This window comes from Cornus florida, unplaced genomic scaffold (genome assembly GCF_030987335.1).
Source record: "Cornus florida cultivar Cherokee Brave unplaced genomic scaffold, ASM3098733v1 CherokeeBrave_3.0.0_Hap2_Chr02, whole genome shotgun sequence".
Taxonomy (NCBI): domain Eukaryota; kingdom Viridiplantae; phylum Streptophyta; class Magnoliopsida; order Cornales; family Cornaceae; genus Cornus; species Cornus florida.
The window spans coordinates 65,468,857-65,490,171 of NW_026775572.1; the positions used below are offsets into that span (position 1 = coordinate 65,468,857).

At 32.4% G+C, this 21,315-nt stretch overlaps 1 protein-coding gene and 1 long non-coding RNA gene across 3 annotated transcripts; both read right to left on the reverse strand.

Annotated features, from left to right (window-relative positions):
- Positions 1-404: 404 nt before the first annotated feature.
- Positions 405-7,914, reverse strand: LOC132295177 (L10-interacting MYB domain-containing protein-like). Of its 2 annotated transcripts, none has more exons than XM_059793326.1 (4): positions 7,782-7,914; positions 7,590-7,666; positions 1,218-1,562; positions 405-1,130 (listed from the first exon to the last, which is right to left on the reverse strand). In XM_059793326.1, the coding sequence occupies exons 3-4, from the start codon at positions 1,560-1,562 to the stop codon at positions 537-539; spliced, it is 939 nt and encodes a 312-aa protein (XP_059649309.1). In that variant the 5' UTR covers positions 7,590-7,666; positions 7,782-7,914; the 3' UTR covers positions 405-536. The 2 variants fall into 2 exon arrangements, with proteins under 2 accessions (XP_059649309.1, XP_059649310.1); XM_059793327.1 differs by having other exon boundaries at positions 7,590-7,699; positions 7,782-7,899.
- Positions 7,915-9,670: 1,756 nt separating this feature from the next.
- Positions 9,671-14,659, reverse strand: LOC132295179 (uncharacterized). The gene is made up of 2 exons (XR_009478354.1): positions 11,160-14,659; positions 9,671-10,404 (listed from the first exon to the last, which is right to left on the reverse strand). It is a non-coding gene; the product is annotated as an uncharacterized LOC132295179 (long non-coding RNA).
- Positions 14,660-21,315: the final 6,656 nt, after the last annotated feature.

Sequence of the window (21,315 nt, forward strand, 5' to 3'; positions counted from 1 at the left end):
AACCGGTGAAGAAGTTGATAAGAGGAGGAAATACAAGGCAAATTCCAAAGCCTTTCAACCAATTCCAAGTTCCTTTTGCAAAGCAGCAGCCCCAAAACATATGCGATCAGTAGTATCTTGACCTTCTTCATACAGTAATGGCAGATGGAGATTAAATGAATACCTCTTTTCTCAAGATTTACAAACGGATGGCTTACGTTGGTATTCTGACCTTACAATAACAGCTTTACAATCTGAGAGCCATAAGGGAATTCCTTCCGACAATGTCTGAGAGGCATCCATCTCAATACACAAAAGTGCATAGCTGATTCATTTGCAGGACAAAAGTGACAGAATCGGCATATAAACCAAGCAACCCTGACATATCTTACACATCTTAATCAAAATGCAGACTGTGTGCCAAATAGAACTAATAAGCATCTCTAAATCCATATCAAGCACAAATGTATGGGCATCAAACATATATAACATAGCTAAATATATTTCAGGAATAATAGGGTTTAAAAAAAGAGTCTCAAACAACAATATAATATATATCATTCTAGACTAGCTAACCAATCCAATCTTCTCTCAGCTGACATTGCCATAAACATCTCCCTCCAATCCACATCCTTAAACATCTTGATTGCCTTTATGTAAGTACTTGCACCCACACCTTCAATCGACTCTAGACACTTGACACAATTGGTAATTGAGAATGCACTAGGTTGGGTAGATGCATCAAGTCTCTGGAAGGTTGGGGCCTCTTCCTTTGTAGCTTCAGCCCATTTTTTATTGGATGTTCCTGATGGTACTGTAGTTTCGGCCCATTCCTTCAACGATTCCCCATCCACAGTTGTTCTTGCCTCTCTCTTCACTCGAATATTGCTTGCTGGAGAGGGAGATCGTTGCCTACGCCGTTCAGAACTTTTCGAGGGAAAACCTTTACCATTGCTACTTTCACTTGGGTATGCAGAGGGAGTAGCATTTGTTGATTCATCTTCTAAATCGAATGCATCTTCACTTACAGAAGGATACTGAGCTAAAGGAAATGCATCTTTGCATGTTACTACTGGATCACCAAATATGATCCCCAATTCATTAAACATGGTGCACCCCTTTTTCCGGAACCTCTTTGCATTTTTGTTTACCTACATTAAAAATTATACAACTACATTATCTAAATTTTCAAAAGAAAATTGCCTTCAATTTCAAGATATAAATGATAATGTGCTGACCTTTATGTATGATTCCCACACGCCATCAGTAGCAGTGGCTGTATTGAGCACAGGGTCCCAAGCAAACCCAGGTTCTTTCAACAGCTTACTAAAATCATGATAACGGGTCCTCAGCTGGTTGAACTTGTTTCTAAACTGAGAGTAATTGTACCTCTTGTTAGTCTTCTTACAGAACTCTTGTGCTATATGTTTCCAACCTTTCCTTGAAAAGGTTGTTGAGGACCTATTTCCGTTATGAACCTCTCTTACCATTAACTCAATAAAAGTTATCTCCTCTAAGGCTGTCCAAGTAGCAGGGTCAGGCTCAACTTTTAATTTAACCCCTCCATTCCGTCTTAATGACATCTAATTAACAAAAAATAAAGATCATAAGTAAGATGTTACATGAATAGACGATTAGATAGTAAAAAGAGGTATATCAAAATCACAGTGTAAAAACAGATTGTAAAGTGCAAATATAGATAACCGAATTACCACAATGACTTGAAACAAACACTCTCACACATTCCCAATACCAGCTACAAAAGATTAGTAACTTCAAACGTACAATTCAAGGACAAACTTCACGACACACGCATAAAAGGGATACATGCAAATTATAAATAGACTTCTAAAAGTTAGATTGGCCCAGCTGATCGAGCTGACACCCAATCCCCCATGGTAAGTTTGGCAAACTCCAACAGAGGGCCATCCAAAGCCTCAAAAGAGGTAGATATCTAGTCAACTCAAAATTATTTCCAACAAAATCACCAACTTTATAAGATTAAAACAAAAGGAAAAAACGAAATAATAAAAACAAAAGAGAAAGAGAAAACCTGTAAAAGTGTGGTGGCTTTACATGCACATAGCACCTAAAGTAATTTATGTACAACATGGGGTTGCAAGAGAACTCCTATTAGTCTTACTTTTACATTTAATTTTGAAGAATAATTATCTACTAAGGTGATAAATTGCCACCGTATCCAAGATTGTTTACCATGGAGAGTGAGATCAACTATATTCCACTCCTATATAGACGAATAAAGGCACTGCTTTTGTTTGTTCCTAATTTAACTGTTGAGATTTTTGGAATATTTTTCATTCACAAGTCGCAACATTTATTTTGTTCTCTCTTAGTTATTATGTAATCTTTCTAATTTCATGTAAATTCATTTTTTAAATGTATAACATTATTGCATACACTGTGTATTTCACAGAATGAATATCAATATATAAATAGCCTCTTCTATATCTTCAACGTCTCTCACTTTTTTTTTTTTTATTATTATTATTACTACTATTGTAAAATTCATACTTAGTAACTTTGGTAAGAAATCAATTTAAACAACCTAAACTCTCAAATTTAACCTTTTTTTATTGTTGATTCTCTATGTTGTTTATTTGACGACTATAATGGTATCTTTAGTAATCTCTACCATTACTCGTATCAATGATGTTTCTTGTTATATATTGAGGTCATTTTAAATACTTCTTGCTATTCTTAAGAATAGTAAAGAATAAAAGTAATTGTAGTGTAACATAATGGAGTGTTTAGGCAGGTATGTAGATGATTTCGGGGTATGACATGTCTCAATGCATTTGTTTGGTCTAGTGATTATTATGTGTAAGTATATGAGGTTGGAGGGGGGTTGACAAACAACAGTGGATGACGAATAAGTTACATTAGTGTAGGGAGCGCACATAGTAACTGACAAACAACATACAAGTGATGAGAGATTATTTGGAGGTAAAAGAATGGTTTGTGGTGGCGTCGTAGTGGTGAGAATGGAATTGCAACAGTGGATGCCTCGCTTGGAATTTTTGTCTTAGGCCTCAACTTATTTTGAGCCGGCCCTGAAGCCTTATAGCACTCGCACAAATTAACAGAATGATAAAGAGCATAAAATACCAAAAATATATAGAGAACGCTCTCATTGTGGTTCAATGTTATCATGCCAAGTGATGAAGAAAAGAAGGAAAAAAAGAGGAGAATAAAAGGTAAAAATAGAAGAAATACTTCATCATCTAATTTTATGGAAATGAGGGAAATAAAGAATCTCATTGGATATAAATCCATAAAACATATACTTAGTTCGTAGCCAACAAAGCTACAAAGAGTCACTATTCACTATAAAATACAAATTACTAGGAACTGATTGGTAAGTGTAATAAATTATAGTCATATTAGATGAAGTTAATGACGTTAGTCCCCTTTCTTTTCCTTTTTCTTCTAAGTATATATATGTATACATATTAATCTGATTAAAGACATTCACTCAGATGGTTTGATGATGATGACATGGCACGCACTAAGAGCATCCGGGGTGCAGCCAATAATAGATAATATCTGTAGAAAGTAGAGAGAGGGGGAGTTAGTGTGCATGGGGAGTGGAGTGCCAAGTCAGTGGGCCCCACCCCCCATTGTCTACTACTATATCCACAGGTGGAGAACGGAGTAGTGTATATTGAAACTCTCTGTTGTCACTTCTTTCTCTTCTTTTTAACTTTTTACTAACTTTTTGTGGTCCCCACCCATTTTCTCTCTCTCTCCCTCACAAGTTATTCTCTCACAATTTGCAAACATTTTTTTTTTTTGGTACATAAAGATGTATAAACAAACATGCTCAGAGGGGAGCGAACCCTTACAAAACAAAACAAAAACGCAAATGGGTCAATACAACTATAAGTTGTCAAACAAAATCCAATAAACAATCTACAGATGGGCAGTATTTCCCATTAACACAAGAATACAGAGAATGTAAAATGTTCGCCTTGATAACCCACACCGACGATTCCTATCTTTCGAAAGATCTCCTATTCCTCTCATGCCACAACCCCCACCAAATACAAAGAGGTGCAACCCTCCACGCCTTCCTAACCCAACTTTCTACTCTATTCCCTCTCCAAGCTTCTAACATATCCCTCGTATTACTTGACACTACCCATTCCACCCCAAAAACATTCAGCATCAGACTCCACACATCCGCTGCCACTCAACAATGCAACAAGAGATTATTAACCGATTCACCCGCCTTCTTACACATGCAACACCAATTAACTGTTATTTGGTGTCTTTTTCTGAGATTATCCAAAGTAAGAATGCTGCCAAGCCACGCTGTCCACGTGAAAAAAGCCACCTTTATTGAAGCTGAAGTCCTCCAAAAAGCATTCCAAGGAAACCCGTTGCTCGTCAAACTCGTAAGACTTTTATAAAACAGCCTCACATTAAACACCCCTCTAGAATCCCCCTTCCACACCATCTCGTCCCTTCCTTCCCCCTCCATCACTTGGCTATAGATTAATCCCATTAACTCGGTAAACTCCAACAACTCCCAATCAATAAAATTTCTGCGAAATCTCACATCCCAAGTAGCTCTCCCATTCTCTAACCTAAAATAATCTGCCACCACCGCATGCTTCACCTCAACCATCCTATAAAGTCTAGGAAACCTACAAGCCAACACCACATCCCCACACCAAACATCCGTCCAAAACCTCACAAAACTACAATCCCTAACTCGAAACCATATCCGCTTAGAGAATTCATCCCACCCCCTCCTAATACCTTTCCATGCCCATGCATTCACACCTCTAGACACCCAACCTCCCTCCTCTTCCCCAAACCGGCAAGCAATAACACACCTCCAAAACACGGACCTTTCGCATCCAAATCTCCATAACCATTTCCCAAACATAGCTTTATTAAACATATCCAACCTGCGCACTCCCAATCCACCTCTTTGAATCAGGGTACACACTTTCTCCCAATTCACAATCTTATTAAGTCTAACATTCACTATTTTAGGAATTGGAAACAAAGACATGAAATATGTAGGAAGATTAGCTAAGGTACTCTTCAGCAATGTAAGTTTTCCCCCTTTCGACAAATATTGCTTCTTCCACCCCGATAACCTCTTTTGAAAACGTTCCACCACTGGATCTCACACAGCAACTCTCCTCGAAGAAACACCCAATGGCAACCCCAAATAAGAGATAGGAAAAACCTCCACTCACAATTTGCAAACATATGTATACAGTTTGTCACTTCTTTCTCACATGAGAATCTTCTTTAATTTTTTTTCATTTAATTTTGTAAATAAATAAATTAAAAAATAATAAAATAAAAAATTTATTTTTGTTTAATTTTTTAAATAAATTAGTTATAAAATAATAAAATGGATAGCGAAACAGTAGGTTGCACACCATGAGACAAAGTTAGTAAAAAAAAGTGGATAGCCACGTCAACACACTTTATTAAAGTGTGCTGATGTGGCAATCCACTTCAAAAAGTGGATAGATAACATGAGTACATACCGGATGCCCTAAGCCACTAAATAAATCTTCTAAGGTCTAAGAGAATTTGTCTTAACTTTTAAGCGTGTTGCAGAACTTGTAAGAAAAACAACATTCTTTCATTTGTAGGAAAATTATGGAGGCAACAATTTACTTTCCACCCTCCAAGATATTACACCAATATCTTGGCAAGTTTGTAACATTATTTGATACTAGCTAAACTCTAGACACTTGTGTTGGTGCCTCACCCTCATTCTTGTAGCTTAACTTCTTGGTTACAAATGAGATTCCCACTTATTTATAGGCATCCTATCTACTATCTAAAATTTTCCTCATAAATTTACAAACCTACGAAATTCCCTAATCTTTTAGAAAATTCTCTAGACTTTACAAATAGGGTTGTAAACGAGCCAAGCCGAGTAGTGGGGTGAGCTCAGCTCGGCTCGAAGAAGTTCACAACCAATCGAGCCGAAATACAACAATAATCATATATGTGTGTGTGTGTGTGTGTGTGTGTGTATATATATATATATATATATATTTCCAATTAAAATATTACTTTTCCATGCACCTAATTTATGAAAATAATGTCAAAGGTCAAGTATGTACCGAATTTACCCTCACAGAGCCTTCCATTGATACCACATTGGGTAATGGCCTTCTATATTGTCACACTTGTGCAGCAAGGTGACAGAAAATAAGTAAGAATTTTGTAACAATTGTTCTTTGCTATGAAGCACATATATTTTTATAAGGGGGGCATACCCTTGTCTTGTTCATGTCAGATATCGACACTCCTTGGATATTCACGGATACGTGTCCGATACTTCCTAAATGTATTCATGTTTTTAAAATAATTATTTTTTATTTCTAACACACACCTGATATTTCTAACACATGTCTGATACTTGTTATATATTTTAGGATACATTCCAAATCTTGAAAATTAAAATATTACTTTTGCATGCAATATCCTACTCATTGCTCACATGTCACGCGTGACATTACAGTGTGTGAATTCTAACCAGTAGGATCCTCATATGGCATGCTATGTTCCAATTACAAGAATGGGATATTCTCTAATTCTTTAAAGATTGTGAAGGAGCTTAAACTACGTTGAGATGAGTGGCCACCAATATCTTCTATCACACTCAAGGGTAAAGTGCCAAGTCCAAGTTCAAGTTGGGATGCTCATATGAGTTATAGTTATCAACAAAGGGGAAAAAGAAAATAATTTTAAGTAAATATGTGTTGGAGAATATTATTATAAGAACCCTTACTTAAATTACTCCCTGACAGAATATTGCTATGAGACTTGTTGTCATGCCTGTATTTGACTTTCTGTATAATTCCTTTATTATAATATACTTACAAAGCAAGAATACTTGTAGAGCATTTCACCTATAAATAGAGATGGTCATTATATACAAAGATCAAGAGAGTATAATAAAGATATGTAGCCCTTTGTGAGTTGTGGATGTATGCCCTAGTGGTTGAACCACGTATATCCTTGTGTTATTCAGTTTTTATTTCTCTCTTCAATTTTGACATGGTATCAAAGTCAGGTTTGCTTTGAGCACTCTAATTTCTTCGAACTAACAGGTTTGCTTTGAGCACTCTAATTTCTTCAAACTAACAGCGGCGGAGGCACCACCCGGACAAATAAGGCCAAGAGTGCATCCCCGACACAAGGGACGAGACAACCGATGCTTCACAACAAAATAAAAATAAAAAATAAAAAATAAATGGTAATCTCCCCATAAGGCCCCTACTTGATACTTTTTTTATTTATTTAATTTTTTTTTTTGTCGTTTGTTTCTACACTATCAAATATGTTCATCTCATCATATAAAGGTTTTTACCTACCTCATGGTTCCTTTTCAACAGCCCTACACTTCTTTGGTCATAACAACTAAACATGCCACACTCACACATAGAAAAGTCACAATGTAGATTACATGTGGTCCACTCACTACTGTAAAATATTTGAGGCCATTTAATGTTCTAAGACAATGGAAAGGACCAAATCAGATTGATGAAAAACAAAACCTAGCAAACAATAAGAGGAGAGCGTAACAAGAAAAGATGGAATCTACTAACCTTTTCAAATAATTTTTGCAACGTAACACAGAATTTTCGAATTGGTGGTTTTTCCCCGCTCGATCACATGTCAACAGCTGAAAGACACAGCATTTAGGGTTACACCAAAACTACAAAAATAAAAAAATAAATAAAAATCAATATAAGGGTTCGATGTAGTGCATTTGTAAAGTGAGAGAGAAGGAGTCTTACCTGGTTCGCGGACGAAGAGAAACCCTAAAAAGAGATTTGCAATGCGCTGATTTCTGTTTTTTTGGAAGTGTCGTCTCTATTGTCTTGTTTTTATTTTATTTTACGGAATTTTTTTTTCCCCCCTTTTTAAGTCGAACAATTGCACTGCAGTTTAATAACTACTATTTTTTTTTTCCTTCTGAATAATTTCACCATTTATTCAATTTAAAGTGTTTTTTTTTTAAGTGTTAACTATTTAATAATTAAAAGATTAAGCGTTTATTAATTTATTTAATTAAATGTATTTAATAAAGCAAATTAAATATCACTGAAAAACAGTAAAGAGTCATTTAAAATGGGGTAAAATTTTAAATGACAAAGACTATCTCTCAATGTTGAACAGTGAAAATTTTAAAAATTTTATTTTTAATTACCACTTAAAAACTTCAGTAATTATGTTTGAAAAAAATTTAAGGTGCTGATTGATAAAATTTAAAATTAAGTACTGAAAATTTTAATAACTTAATTTTAGGTGCTAAAGTTTTTAAGTGGTAATTAAAAAATAAATATTTTTTAAAATTTTCAACGTTCATCACTTAAAATTTTATCCCATGTTATTGGTGCTTAACGTTTTGAGTGATATTCAAATTACGTTATTAAATGCAGCGCTTAATTCGTTCAGAATTCAGCGCTGAATTGAGTTATCAAACAGCACATAAATGCGTTTAATTACACAATTTGAATATCACTAAAAGCGATAATCGCTTCGTAAAATGGGATAAAATTTAAATGACAAGAATATCACTTAAATGTTCAACGTTGAAAATTAAAAAAACAAAAATATTTATTTTTTAATTACTACTTAAAAACTTCAACACTTAAATTTTAATTATTAAAATTTTCAATTTTATCAAATAACACCTTACTAACAATGGTTGTCGCGGTAGTATATTTTAACCTTGCACATAATTTTCAAAATATTACTCTCAATAAGCTACTTCTTAGTTCTTACAACATAATTTGATAAATATAAATTAATATTTGTTTCCTATTGTTATTTATTTTCAAGACAATTTAAAGACAAGTAGTGATTATATTAAATTTTAAATAGAAGTTTTTATTAAAAATGGATTGTAATAATATTTTTTATTTTTTGTCTGTCAAACTAGGAGAAGGGAACTCAAATACAATTACAGCTGTTCGGCAAGTTGGGCAATTTACCAACTAAACCACTTAATAATATCCATAATATTTTATTATTAAATTAATAAATATTTCTTAATAATTTATAGATATATCTATACTATTATTATTGTGTTCTCAACATGACAACATAGATGCTTAAATAATAGTAAAACAAAAACGTTTATTTTTTTCTTTTTGTTTTGGAGCTTTCAGAGGCTCACGAACTTCTTGCACAATAATTTATATATTTTGCCTCTTATTTTATTTCATTTTTAGCAAATAAATTCGGGTTTTGACTAGTTTATTCACAAAATAATTATCATTTTCTTTCTTTTCTCTTAAGCATTTTTTTCAAATTGTATCTAAGTTAATAATATGTTGTAAGTTTCTTCCATTATGACTTTAAAGATTACTAGTTAGTGCAGTCTCTCTAGAGGACAAGACCGCATGCATGCATCTAACACTCCAAATTTCGCGCCCTTTTTTTTATATTAAGTTAGTAATTTATATTTTTTTTCATTTATCAAGTGTACATGTTAAGAGGTTAACACCATCATTTACTTACCTTTTTTTTTTTTTTCAATCTCATAAATAATATTATGCTTTCTTTTATTTTTCCTCCATCTGTCAAATCTGTATTTTATAAAATAATAATAATAATTAAATAAATTGAAACCCAATGGTTTCTACAGTTCCATATATTTAGCTAACATGAAACCAAAAACTAGAAGAATATATTCTTGTTTTTTTTTATTCTTTAACGCCCCCAACTTCCTGAAAATTGATGGCGAGTACAACTCTTAGTTTTAATATCACCTTGATACAATACCAACTCATTATAAGAAAAAGAATTCAAATAAACCGTTCTCATAATAATAATAAATAAATAAATACAACAATAATAAAAGCAGCCTCTCCTATAGCAGGCAACAAAAGTTCTTTGTATAAAGCATAAACCAGGGAAAAGAAGCTCCCCAGAACAAACTGTACTTCCATGGCATTCCCCATCTGCGTTGGAAAAGTAAAAGCAATAGCTTTCCTACTTGAATGCAACTTGGTACCTCTATAAAGAGGGGTTCGGGTCAACTAATGAGGCATGACACAAATCCCTAAGAGAGTCTCTTCACCTTCTTTCTATCATCCTGATCGAACACTGACTTGATCGTCAGAGGCTCTTAGGCCGGTACCACACCGGTGCCCTCCCGATCACCTTTCTCTTCGTTTTTTAGGTACGACGTCGTTCTAAGTCGCTGCGAAATCTTGCATCAACATAAACCATTCTCATAATAATAAAAAAATAACCTCTCCTATGACGGGCAACAAAAGCTCCAAGGTAAAAGAAGCTCCCCCAGAACAAACTGTACTCCATAGCAGACAACCAAGGCATTTCCCGCCAAGCTCATACTCAAAACTCCACCCCAAAGCATTCAAGGCAAGACTCCAACCTGCCAAACATAACCTGGCAAACAATAGAAAGTTTTAGCCAAAAGTCACACTGAACAAGAGCACAATATTGAATAAAAAAAAGCATAGCAACGGTGAGTGATAACTATTCTGTCATGGAGCAAAAGAAAAAATATTAAAAGCTGATAGGAGAATGCTTAATAGCATAGCAATTGTAACATTTCAAAAAATTAAATAATAATTAGAAATAATGGTGTGAATTTAATATTATCTACTTAGCCAAATAAATTAAAAAGGCACAACAAACTCTCTATCTTTCTCACTCTTTCCCTTCTTATACTCAACTCTATCTGGACTTAAAAGTGCTAGCATTCAATATTCATCCTTATAGTGATAAAAGAAAACTCAACAGTCTTTGTTCAAGAGATACATGAATAATTGAATATACATAAAACCAATCATGAGATTGTTACAAGACTAAAGTCAGTAAGCCATTGACAACTCCACCATCATAATATGGAAAATGGATCAGAGAATTAATAAAGTAAAAAAGCACATTTAATAGCTTCTACAGTATTGATTATTGAGCTGACCCATAATATATTTACGCAGATTAGTTACAAGCATGATATACCATTATACCAAAGAAAATGCAATATAGAAGATTTAAGTCAATTGATGAGCATTGTTTGACATCACAATATAACTTCAAGAGATGAATAACCCAAAAGTAAAAGTCATGAAACTAACATGTCTAGATTCTAGAATACAAATTGTAGTATTTAAGGGCTCGAGGAACTTCTCCAATACCTTCTTCATAACAGCTACTTCATCTCCTTCACATAACTCCACATGCGCCACTCTTGTTCAAAAATTTCAAACTGGGTGAACCAAAATACTTCAAATTCTTTTTGTCCCTGATATCTAACAGCTGACCCAAATTGTCACCATACTGTAAAATTAACAGATTTTCAAAGTTTCTCACTGTATTCTATATATATATATATGTATAATTGATCAATTACAGTCGAGCAATCTGACCAGAGATGATGATGAACACCAAACAACTCTAATCAACGTCATTGAGCTTCGGTTTGGGGATTGAATTGAGAGGAGGCTGATGGTCAGAGGCGAGTGTTTCAGACGAAGATTTAGGGTTTTACAGTGAGAAGAGAGACAGAACACAGAAAGACAAAGGTTTTCACGCAGAGAGAGGAAGGACAGGTTGCATCTATTGAAATATGAAATAAGGGCACCTGAAAGTATATAAAGGAGTGTTTACCGAAGTGGGAAAAACCACCAAACTTCAAAAGATGTACAACCATGATTTGAAACCTCATGTATTTACCATGACGCTAACATCTGGAAGATTTTTTGTCCGAGTTGAACGAGTCATCAACTCTTATGAGATGTTATTAAAGCATATAGATATCCCAATTTTAGTAGTCTGCAAGATCTACTAGACTTTGCCCTAGTAAAGGTTGATGAATACCATTACGGTGACAACATCTTATCCCAAACTTAGTGACAATAAGAAGCTATGAGAAATAGAACAAAGTTAATGGTAAAGAAAATTCTTGGAAGGACCTCTTCCATCTTCTCAGTGGCTTTTACAACCGAGGCATAATTTTGACCATTCAGAGGAAATGCTTTACTCCAGTAGAAGTGACTACAATCACGCAGGCAACCTTAAGAGAGTAGAACCAAAATAACATAAATGACAAATTTGAATTTAAGTAGATTCATTCAAGACCTTAAACACTAAAAGGAGGGGGAAAAAAAGTAAATAAATAATGAAAATTTCAAATATATAAAGCACTAATGATATCCGTGCTTCACAAATATCAACACTTCCTCACTACCTAACAACTGTCTAAGGTCAGTTATTACTAGCTGCTTCAACTATCCCTATACCACAATTAACATGAGAATGCATAAATTATTAAGGAAAGTACATACTGACAACGTAAAAGTGAGAGCAACACAATGGAATGAAAAAGTCAGCAAAATGAATGAAGCAACACACAGTTCTCTGTATCTACTTCCCCCAATAAAGGTAGTATAAAGATATATATCACTGGGTGCACGATCTCGAAACACCATAGATGATAATTTCCACTTCTCCTCAATTCAAATATCCCATACACAATTAAGCTATTTCTGATTGGTAGTACGCAGCATATAACTTCAAATACACTAAGGCAAAAAAAAAAAACACTTCAAATACACTAATCAGAAAATGTGAGCTCTAAGTTCTTATGTCGAAGAATTGCATATTAATGGATCTCTCATACATGAAAGTTAAATTCAGACAAAAGGTTTTACATAATATAGGGAAGAACAAACAGGTTAGGACACGTAAGACTCTGTACCTATAAGGAAATCATGGAAAATTATGAAAGCATGGAAAGTTAAGGTTTTACATAGTATATGAAAGAATAGACAGGTTAGGACACATACGACTAATTAGCCATAATGACATCAAACACACATGGAAATGACCACTAGCCTTTAACAGAATAACAGGTAATAAGTCCTACAGGTAAAACAACGGAATCCGCAAAATCAGTGTAAATACTATATAGATACACGCACCAACCATTGCAATCACCACATGAGTATACTGCAGACCTAGAAAAGAAGTAATAATTAAAAGATATAGCCACTCAAATGGAACTATTAAGCAAATATGCTGGCTGTCAAAATTTGAAAAATTAGAGCATATTTCATAACATTACTGATGAAAAACATAATTATGAAATTTTCCAAGATGTGACAAAGTCAACAGAGAAAGCTGATGTGATCTTCAAAATATACACGACAATCTTACCCCTTCTCATACTGTATCAGCCATCAAAAAACCTCATTGAAGTGATTAGAGGATTACTTCTTAGATGGCAGACCTTACATGCAGCCAAATCATTTTGATAGAAACTCAAATACACCATATTGTTTGCCAGCATATCTAGCAGTTGCTCGCTTCTCTGATTCCACATTGTCCTACATTCTAGTCTTGAATCCTTCAAATCCTATCTCACCATTGTACGCTTTGATTACTTCAGGAGCAACCTCTTTATACTTGGTTAGAAACCTGGTATCAAATTTCTTTATGGTACAAGTTAACACCGGAACCACATTTACATCCTTCCCAATCAAACCATTTGACATCAGAACTTGTAGAACAGAACATCTAGGAATGACTCTACTTTCCAAATTAAGTAGTAAAATATTTGGGCGGTTAGCAATCTCTGATGCTCTTAACCCCACCCTGTTCACAAAGAAATGCATCAGTTCCCTGATTGTCTTCTCTGCGCGACTCATACATATTGGCTGCGATTTGAATGCCGAATTAAATGTGCTTTCAGACCAACCAAAGCTCATATAAGCTTCCTTCTTCTTTTCTCAATTGAGTTTGCTAATTTTTGACATTGAACGGACAGCAGATACGTATGATCCACTTTTGGGATCAAAACCCATTTCCTTAATTGCATCAGTAACCTCTTTAAACACATCAACTCTCAACGTTAGTGCGCTGGGCCGCGAAATGATTAGTTTTTCAATATGGGATTCAGACATACCATGAGCCCGCAAGGTGGTGATATTTGAAACCACAACTTTTTCAACATTGCCCACAAACATATGGTTAGATTCCTTAAGAGCATGAATTAAATTATCATGGGTGCTTATGTATAGTTTAAGGAAATTAAATGTGGGCTTGATTTTGTTTTCCAAACTGTTAAGTATCATGTTAGATGAACAAAGAATCCTAGGCAAGTCAGGTCCGCCAAGACCCAAAGTTACAAAATACTCAAATTTGGGTCTTGAAGTTGTCTCTGGGAAAGCCAAAATTAAAGTTGGTCACTTGGAAATTAGGGCTGAAATGTGATTTTCAGTGAAGCCATGGGACCTTAGGAGCTCAAGAACCGAGTCCGGTTTCTCTGTGCTCTTAATGTTGAGCTTCTTAGAAGCTGAGATAGCAGATTCTAACGACAACCCACATGACTTTGTGAGGTAAGAGACTGTGAGAGCTTGTTTCTTCGTGAAATTTGAGGAGTTTGAGATTGATTGGGTCTCAAAAAATCGAATAATTGTCGCTGAAGAATGACTGATTCTGTGATGCATCAGATTGTCATATAAGATATGAAACATGGGTGATAAAAACTTACAGGTTTTGAAAGCCATAGGGTTTACTGATTTGAATGTATCCTCCGTACGCTCGATCTTCCACGAGTTTCAGAGAAAAACCCTAGCACTAGGGCAGAGTGATTCAGAAAAGCCTATTCCATGTTGTGAGTGAGGTTAGCCCGTGGTGAGTTAGTTTAACGAGTCATATACTAGTACTAATAATTGTCACTTATTAAATTTAAATAATATATTTTATATATTTTCATAAAATATTCTAAAAATTTTAAAAATTTCAAACTTTATTATATATATATATTTAAGCTTAAAAGGGTAGTTTGTAATTTTTTAAAAAAATAATACAATATTACTCTTTAAAAGAGATATTTAATATGAAGCGGGGAGTAAATACGACGTAGCATGGTGACAGAATTAGGTAGTCCATCTGAAATATTAAGGCTGCATCGTCAGCCCATTACATGGCCCAATAATAAACATTTCATAATATAAAAGTTTTAGGTCCTTTATTATATGTCAATTTAAATAGTCCGTCGAGCCAGTCCCGTCCCATTGGGATGAAATTTAAAAAAAAAAAATTTAAAACCCCCAAATGGGCCAAATCTTGAACCCTCCTAATTAATAATAAATATATAAATAAATATTATTTTATTAGCTATAATTTTTGTTGTTATGTTATTTCTTATGATAATTTTTTAAATTTAACTATATTTTTATTAGAGTAAAGTGCAAAAAAAACCCTTTAACTATATCTAAATTTGTAAATAACCCCCTGCATTATGTTTTGTACATAAAACCTCATAAACTATCGCATTTAGTTACAAAATACCCCATTGTCTTACTTATTTTTCATTAAATGACTATAATACCATTTCTTATTCAATTACACTTGATATATTTTTCTTATTAAAAAAAATTATGAAAAAAATTCATACTAATTTAATGAAATATTCTCTATTAAATTTGCCTAAATTTGTCTTTATTTTTTTAATTAAGTATTTAAATAAAAAATTTGAAACAATTTAAGAAATTTCTTAATTTTCATGAATATATATTGAATTAAAAAAGAAGATATTTTATTTACGTAATTTATTAATTTTCATGAATATATTGCATTAAAAAGAAGATATTTTATTTACGTAATTTATTAATTTTTCATGAATATTGTTTGAAAAAGAAGATATTTTTTTTATACTATTTTTTTAAAAGTGAGTATAATAAGTTTTATTATAATAAGTTAATCATTTTAGAAAATGATAGCTACAAATCTATTTAATTTTTTCCATTTTTATAATCAATTGATACTAATTATAAAGTTAAGGTAAATGGTATAATTAATATTTAAATAAGAGAAAATATAATAAGAAATAATTTAATAAGAAATGACAAATTTAATAAGAAAGGGTAAAATAGTCTTTTGGGATGGATTTATCCTTAATTGCAACAAATCAATAGTTTAGGTGGGCAATCTTTAGTTCAGCCAGGTTAGTTGCAAAAGGCCAATAGTTCAGGGAATTTTTTGCACTTTACCCTTTTTTTTATTATGATTGTTATATATTTAACTATACAAAAATATATATATGACAAAATTTATTTTAAATTTGTTCAAGTTTGAATTTTTTTTTTTTCAAACAGTAAGTTTGAATTGTTTTTCTTAAAGTATATGTATATTGGTTGCCTCAAACCGAACTTGCCCTTACTACGATGTGAGGCACTCCGAATTGAGTTTGGGGGGAAAAAAAAATCATTGATAGGATGGGATGGAATGCGTTTGGGAAAGGGGTACCCCATCCTAAACTCGCCCCGTTAACATCCGAGGCTTCTTATATTAAAAGTTAAAATCTACATTCTAAGAAGCATGGACACTTTATGCGGTGTCGTGTTCGTGTTCAAGTCTAACACCGTATCGGGCATTGACACTGCATGAACAATCCTAAACACGCATCTGACACTTTACGATTGTGTCCATCATTTAAAAATAAAATTTATTATCTAGGACAGTTGGCTAATACATCTTAGACATTTGGTTAACACGTTACACTATTAGTCTTATATACAATATGAACATACATCAAAGTGTTCAATCTCTAAGAATTAAAAATATAATTACAATGATAAGATAGGATGGTAATATTATGTCAACCGGTTTGTCAACCAAATTTGTACTAACATGATACTTATACATGTCAACCGGTTTGACATACATGTCGACCGGTATCTAGGCAGTAGCTAATTTTAATATGAAGCTCATTTACATCAACTAGTTCATAAAGAGATGTCGACTGGTTTTCAAGAGATGTCGACTGGTTTGCAAAATACATCAACTGGTTTATAAGTAGATGTCAACCGGTTTGGAGTACACATCAGCCGGTTCAAGCTAAGATGTCAACTGGTTTATCCACATGTCAATCGGTTTGGTCGCAAATCTGCAGATTTCAAAATGTAACGACTCTTTTCTCCTCAACCTTTGTGCATTCAACTCCCAATAGTTATATTGAGCTTGGAAACTCTATAAATAGAGTGGGGAATGTTTTAATAATCAAGAGACATCATTTGAAAGCCTTCACATTGCATTAAAGAGAGCTTTTGTTCTCAAATCTTCTCTTCATCTCTCTCATGCACTCTTATTCTATCTTGAGAGATTTAATTAAGCACTCAAAGGGCTTTTGCTCTTGCTTTAATCTTCATAGAGTTTTTGCTCTATTATACACTTGAGAGATTATAAGAGCTTACATTCTTCACTTATATCATCTCCTTTCATTCATAGAGTTTGAGCTTTATTTATATTCATCAATACTCTAGTTGTGAGCTGAAAAGTATACTACTATCTTTGAGAGATCTATTGTATTTCATTGTTCTTGCTACTATCTATTGTAAGGGTTGGTGTGACCCAAAGGAAGACTGAGAGAATGTTGTTCTCTTAGCAAGGAAAAGAAGCAAGGTCTTGCTTCATGTAAAGGTTTACTATCCACCCGTAAGGAGAAGTCATAGTGAATTTGGAAGTCTCAAGAGGAGTCTTGAGCCGAGGAGTAGGAGTTTCCGAATCTCGCTAAAATCACCGAGTCAATGTTTGCAATTTCTCTTCCCTTATCTCTCTTATAATTGTGCTATTTAATTACTTATTTCATATCTTTATAATTGCACAATTGTGTTAAGTACTTTGCTTGAAATTGCTTTTCTATATTGCAAAAATTATCCATTGTTTATCATTGACTCTATTCACTCCCCCCTCTAGAGTCAATACTTGGGCAACAAAATTAATTAATTAAAATTCTATAATTGTCTCATTCAATATATGTATTGAAAATTTACATTTATATTAGCTCGGTATAAAGGTATCCACGCGACAACAATCCATATTTTACGAGTTAGACTTTTCTGGACTATATGAAGAATTATTATTGTTATTGTTAACAAAATAAAAGTAAGATAATAAAATTGAAAAAATATATATGGTCAATAATTGAAATTGGAACTGTAAACTAAAATTTCCTAATTTTGAAATCGAAACTAAACCAAAATGACACTTCGATTCAGTCGTACCAGTTTATCGATCTCAACGATTTTTTGTGAGAGAAATTTTTTGGTTCACTAATATTTACACTTTTTAGATATGGTGACTGATTTGTTTTTTAACTGATCATTTCTACTCTTAGGGCCGGTTTGATTTCCTAATTCAGCCCTGAATGTAGAACACGGTAAGTGATTTTTAAAAATAAGTGTGTTTGTTAAAATTTTATATACCACTTAAAAGAGGCCAAATTTTTAAGGGAGGAAAATGTTACTTATTTGCTTACCGCATAAAATGGTAAGTGGTTAGATTTTAAAAATATATTTTTAATGGCTACTCTACCCATTTATTCAGGGCTTATCTTTGCGTTATAGGTAAGTTCTCATATCTATATACCCTATAAAAGTGTATTCAATTTTGATTTTTTATATACATTTTTAAATAATATCTTTTAACTTACAAAAATCTTATATCGACGTTATCGTTTTCAAAGAGTTGCAATATTTCTCTTTATTAACGTCACTTTTCTTTTTTCATATTTTACTTTCCTTTCTTTTTCTTTTTTACAAAGAGTTCTTATCTTAAAAGGAGTTTCTCTCAATTAAACATCAAATCGACGCAACTTTCTTTTTTTCTTTTATTTTTTTATTATTATTTTTTTTACATCTATTCGGCTGGATTTTGACGTCTAAACACACACGTCGGTTCAAGATTATATAATGGGCGGTTGATATTCAGATTTCTCTCTGTCATTCTATCTCTCTGGCTCTTTTCTATAAATTGTTAAAAAAAAAATTCTTCCATGTTCTATTGCAACTTCAAATATTTCCAAGAAAATTCGTATTTGATTGAAGCGCATGACTCAAGCTTTATTTTTATTGAAGGTATGTTTCAATTTGAATTTTGGTACAAATTTGATCAAATTTAATCAACACCTATTCATTTTTTGAAGGTAAGTTTTAATTTGAATTCTATACCAACCAATTTCTAACCTTTTTGATAAAAAGCCATACAACTTTTGTTTTTACTTTTAGCCTATGATTACATCTGTTTTAGGTTGCACCATTGAGAGGTAATAGTTCTATTGTTTTTCAACATTGTTTCTTGTTTTGCATAGATTGAGCCAAATGTAACATCCAAGTCTTTTTACATTTTTTCTTTAGAATTAAAAAAAAAAATTAATAATTATTTTGGATGCAGAAATTAGAATATCGTGTCAAAACTACGACGATAATCATCCACTACATCTATCAAGTATGTATTATTTTTCAGTCTGAGTCTTAAAATTTTGGAAAGCTCTATAGATAAGTTAGAAAATTAGGACAGTGCTTGGGAAGAGATAAACAAGATGATGATTGAATATGTTTAGAGAGGACAAGCAATTAGAACGGCGAGAGTGGAGAAGGTTTTCTCTCTATGGTTGGGACGTAAAATCTATATGGATCAATTTCGTTCCAGTTCTTATAACGGAAGCTTGGCAAGGCTTTCCTTTCAAAAGGAGATATGAAATTGATATTGATGTTACTTAGTGAGTTAATGGTGAAGGATTCACATAGTTCCATGCCTTTATGACTTTTTAGTATTTTTAATTCAACCGTAATAAAATTTAAAATGAGTTTTATTATTATTATTTATTCAAAATGAAAAAAGTTTTAACAGACGTGACTTTCTACTATTTTTCAACAGATTCCTGTCCCTAACATTAATTAATAAAATTAGAGACATAAAATTCAAAATTACCTTAAAAGTAATTTACTCCAAAACAAATATTGTTCTATTCAAAATTTAAGTCAAATTAAATAACTAAATGGAACAGAGTTCCAAAACAGAAACAATAAAGCACCTATGAAATAAAATATGACAGAATAAACATGCTAGAAACAAATTTTCAGAAATATGTTTGTCATTAGAAAACCCAGATCTAACACACACAAGGACATCGCCTAGAGCAATTTCTACCGTTAATTTGGAGTTGACACAAGGTATCGGTGATATGTAGGAGTCCTTATATGAGTATAATTATTCAACGCCATTGTTGTATTTCAACATAACATTATTTATTGATTGTGTTCAAACTCATCTATATAAGTCACCATTTTCCATCTCAGAACATCCGTCATTTTTTTTTTCCTTTCTCAGAAACTCCTAAATTCAATTGAGCCTACTATTCTAAATTTTACCACTATACAAACTTACAGTCATAAAACTATAAAAAAATATTTCATTCAACTTTTTTACTGCGAAAAAAAATTTGTATAGAGAAGAATCTTTGGAAAGAAAAAAAACATAGGAGGTATATAGAGAGGGATTAAAAAGCCGTAGGTAGTAAGATTTTTTTTTTCTTTAACAGATTTGAATGTATATTGTTTTTCATTGAAAACACTAAAAGAAATTTATTTTAAAAAATATTTGAAATTTTATTATTATCCTTTTTCAGACGTATTTTAGAAAAGTTATATACTAATACAAATTTCTTGAAAAGTCTTATCATGTTTTTTATTTATTTCAGACACCTTTTATTTAAAAATTTATTACAATTTTATAAGTTCGGCTTTTTTAGATATATGGTTAGTAAAAGTAAACCTACATATGTTCACGTACTTTTTTTTTTTTTTTTTCAAATATGTTCCAAATATGTTGACATGATCAAAGAAAACATTACTGTAACTTTTAGTATTTGTTTTAGTTTAAAGTTATATTACTAAGACAATTTTTAGAAAGGAAAAGTAGAATTTATATATATATATATATATGTGTATGTATATACTCTATTTGAAGAATAAAATTAAAATATTCACAAGCATTTCTCCTCACGTGGAGTGCACGTTCATTTTTTTAGTGTGTGTGTGTGTGTGTATATATATATATATATATTTGGTTGGTGGTTATATTTTTTTTTATTACTTTCTAATTAAATGTTACTGAGAATGAATTACATGATCAAACAAATTCTAAAAAAATATATACATATTATTTTACCTGAAATCTTTTAAACATGACAGATGTAACCTTTTAGTTACATTCAGATTGATTCATATATATTTGGTTGGTTGTTACTTTTATTATTAATTAGAATAAATTACAACAAATTCCTACATATATATAATTCTACGTGCTATCTTTAAACACGACAGATATAGTCTTTTGGTTACCCATTCAAATTGATTCACTTGATTCACTATACAGCACAATTAATTCTATAACAAAATTATTAATTCTATAACAAAATTAACAAAATTATTAATTCTATAACAAAATTATTTTTTACGTGCAATCTTACTCTTTGTAACACCTTTTTGATTACAATGGATTGCA

Coding starts and splice junctions, on each gene's coding strand:
- LOC132295177 (XM_059793326.1), bottom strand. CDS start 1,562: ATGTCATTAAGACGGAATGGAGGGGTTAAATTAAAAGTTGAGCCTGAC. Junction 1,131..1,217: donor TGTGGGAATCATACATAAAG/GTCAGCACATTA, acceptor TTTTTAATGTAG/GTAAACAAAAATGCAAAGAG.